Source organism: Protomyctophum bolini (genome assembly GCF_963924005.1).
Source record: "Protomyctophum bolini genome assembly, chromosome: 22".
NCBI lineage: Eukaryota > Metazoa > Chordata > Actinopteri > Myctophiformes > Myctophidae > Protomyctophum > Protomyctophum bolini.
The window spans coordinates 1,898,896-1,902,757 of NC_137883.1; the positions used below are offsets into that span (position 1 = coordinate 1,898,896).

Genomic DNA, 3,862 nt, shown 5'->3' on the forward strand with positions numbered 1-3,862 from the left:
CAAGTCCCTACAGACTGACCCCTCCCACCCTCTGGTTGAACTCCTGCCCTGAGAGATGAATAGCACTTTCTCTTGCCAATGTTGTTCTTTTTACTTTTTAATAGGCTTTGTCTATTGTTTTTAAATGTGAAGCATAATCAGTTGTGGAGAACGGTATTTTGCTCCACTGTATGCCCAGTGTATATTGTGGAAGTGACAAAATCTGATTGAAAATACAAGCAGGGACAAGCAATGATACTTGACCTGTCATAAGATACTTGTGTTATAAAGAATGACTATTTGAGTAAGTGTAATTATAGTTTTAAGCAGATTATGCCTCGTTCATAATCCATTATAGGGCGACTGCAGAGTTCAAATGGTCATTATGTCTGACATGACCTTTCTAAAGAAAGTGTCCACCCTAAATGCAAAGGAACTAGTATGTAGGATAGAAATCTAGCATCCAATAACATAAATTACACAATTTCATACGGTAACTTGCAATGCCCATACAGAGCAGTGGTTCTCAAATCATTAAATTGTCACTTAAGAGATGTGCAGCTACCCTGTATACACACACTTGTAGTGAGAAAACAATGCTCTTTTTTCCATTTAAGAAAGTTTAAATAACCAAACAGACAGCTGCAGGACACAAATATAAAATATGGACACATTACTTGCACAAGCAGATGTGATAATATCATAATGATTACAACAGAGTTGGTTACGTCAAAACCCAATAAAAGGACAACCGGCCATACATGGCCTATTATAAACACAGCACAAGATATAATCAGTCTAAACCATATTATAAAATAGAGGGAATGCACATGCATAAAATGAAGGCAAAGTGAGTTTAACATTGTTTAATGCAACCAGATAGCCCATACATCCAAAAATTAAAGTCATATCAAGGCTAAAGTAGTAGTAGTTTTTCCCACTCAGGTGTTCCTGCATAACCTCCGGGTATGATGTCACGCACAGACTCTAATCCTGACAAATTACTCTGGGAAATACCCAGGTAAAAAAAATAAAAAAGCGTCAATATAAAAAAGTTTTGGTAATTAGTCCTCCTCGTCATCATCGTCCGAGCTTTCTGGTCGCCACTCTCTTTCCTCCTCCATCTCAGCATCCTCTTCTTCCAACAGCTGGGGATTTGGCCCCAGAATGGCCTTGTACGTTCTCCCTGCAGTCTGCTGTTGATTTTTAAGGTCCTCCAATTTCCTCTTGAGCAGACAGATTCGGCCCCTCGAACCCTCCTCTGTCAATCCAGCTGTAGAAGCTAGAATGTATATGAAAGAACATTAAGCGTAATGTGCTATAAAGAGAGCTACCTCATGTTCTTATTTGATAAAATTTATAGGGATACAATATTTGCAGGGAATTCTGCAGTTGAAATTAACCAAATACCAACACGATAGCCATCACTTGAGAATTGCACAGATTGAGTTGTACTTACTTCCCGTCTGTGACAGAACGGTGCCCATCTGCGTTTGCACCTTTGCTACAGAGTCCTTTAAGAAGCCACAGTGCTGCATCATCTCCTTAATAAGAATATGCTTTTCCTCTGCTAGTCGTGATGCAAGCATCACCTGGTCAAAGAGCCGCTTCTTTGTTAGAATGTCAACACCATCTGTGAAGATATGACAACATTAATAATGATAACATTGATAAATACATACAATAAAAAGTTCTCAAACAAGGTCATGAAGTCTAATAAGAGATATATCATATTGAACACCTGTGTTCCGTTCCTGCCAAGGCCAAATCATGCTCTCTGCAACTTTGTTGGACAGATTATGCACGACAGAGCTTACATCCACAGGGCTGACATCAGGTTGTTGATTGTACCTATAATGTAAAATTTAGCATTGAGAATTTATCCTGAAGATTGAGGCAGAGCAGCATACAGATCACTATAATTATGATTATATATTTGGCAATCTATTAAGCATTCGAAAATATCCATTACATACCTCTCGACCTCATCTAACAACCGTTTCTTTTCCTGGCCAATCTTCTGGCTGATCTTCTGCCGCCTTTTATTGCGATCTGTAAAAGAGTAGAATTACAAAACACGATATTTTTCCACAAAGAAAGCTGAAATTACACCACACAACCAAATCAGTCCCTTAACAAACACAGACATACTGCAAGTGCCAGCTAAATGATTTCATTTTAAGACATACCATTTTGTCTGTAAATGTAATGTTTCTTCTGACAGATGCTCACAAAAAGGGATTCCATGGAGAGCTGCAAACCATGCACATCCAAGTCCACAGTCCTGGCTGTTGCACTTCCTAAGAAAAAATAAATAAATTCTAGTTAAAATTCTTGTGAAGGTGAACGGTTCAGAAATGACAGAGTTACCGTGTGGGGGTCCCTCTACTGTACCCTCTGTACTGTACTTTCACACCCAAAATCACCATATATATATATACAGTTAATATGTGCGTACGTGTTTGCGCACAGGTGTTTGTGCCCAGACGCACCCACCCACAGCTCCGTAAGGGAGTGGTTGCACCACTCAAAAATGTACTCATTGTCAGCAGTCAGATTGATTCTTCCCCCCACACACATTGTTGTGTTGTCCATGTGAGGACATCGTTCTTACCGGCACTGGTGGCCCACTGCTTCACATCCACGACCCACTGTTGCAGCATGTCATCTGTGACCTTAAACTGTTCCTGCAGCTTCCCAAGTTCCTCCGTTACCGCCAAAGTCTTCTGGATGGTCTGCAAAATTGCAATACAGAATGCTGTCATTTACAAATGTGTTCATGAAATAGGATTTGAAGTTGAATCATGATCAGTTACACATTACGGCTTTTTTAAGAAACGAATATACCTTTTTGTATCGGGAAGACAACGCGGTGTGTAGGCCATTGGCTTTCCGGAGATTCCACCCCATGGCATGGACTGTGAGCATGTCAGTTCTTACTGTAAACACAAATCCAAATGAGATTGTTGAAAATGTTTAATGTACTGTACCTTTGCAGGCTAACAGTAGCAGGGGTTAAATAAGCTTACAAACCTGACTTCATCATATACTTGGTGGTCAAGGCACATCTGGACAGGAAACTGTTGACCTGCTCAACCTCTTCACCGAGAGTGGTCCCAACTCCCTCCTCGCATTCCACTGGATCTATAGGAAGTATGAACAGTGTGGCCAAACGCAGGGTCAATATTGATGCATAGCCATAAGTCACTATAGTTATATAGTTTGAGTCAGTTCAGACCATTGTTCTGTGGCCAACATTGCCATGCATTGTGACAATCTAAATTACAAATTTACGTCAACATCAAGCAGTATGACGCATCACCTCGCATTTTGTAGTGTGTGCCTTAGCATGCATGACCGACAAGCAGGGTTTCATTCTCAGAAGGGGTCGAAGATGGCCCAGGTTCTCAGACACCTTCTCCAGGTAAGGTACGTATCTGCAGGTCACATCCATGGCCAAGAAGGTGGCACTCTTGTACTCTCGTTGGAGAAACATTGGGTAGGCAAAGATTTCTCCTCTGTACATATTCAGACCTTTGGGGGGGTGATTAGGAGCATATTATTGTGCTTGTAATAATCATGATATATATTCTTATGTTCAATTCATCAAGACTACATCAATACTAATACTAACCTCTAAGAAGGAATCCGTGCCTACAAACAGCAATCAATGCCTTCTTCGTCTAACGTGTTGGGCTGCTTAGACGTCTCCCTTGCAGCTCGCCAGTGCGAATTCCCGCACGTCGCTTTTCCCGCAGTCTACCAAATACATAGTTAGAACATACAGTTTTAATAGTTTATTAAAGACAATTGTCAATTGTGCAGGACTCAATGCTGAAACAATTACTACAGTCAAGACTTTTTGGCTGAGCAATCTTTCACT

General features: G+C 40.6%; 1 protein-coding gene across 1 annotated transcript; it reads right to left on the bottom strand.

The window, feature by feature from the left end:
- Positions 1-1,043: 1,043 nt before the first annotated feature.
- LOC308310443 (uncharacterized protein) lies at positions 1,044-3,475 on the bottom strand (the record flags this gene model as incomplete). The annotated part of the gene is made up of 9 exons (XM_080756785.1): positions 1,044-1,261; positions 1,439-1,612; positions 1,721-1,830; positions 1,956-2,031; positions 2,169-2,279; positions 2,594-2,714; positions 2,827-2,918; positions 3,013-3,123; positions 3,379-3,475. 9 exons carry the CDS (start codon positions 3,473-3,475, stop codon positions 1,044-1,046), a joined length of 1,110 nt encoding a protein of 369 aa, XP_080612911.1.
- Positions 3,476-3,862: the final 387 nt, after the last annotated feature.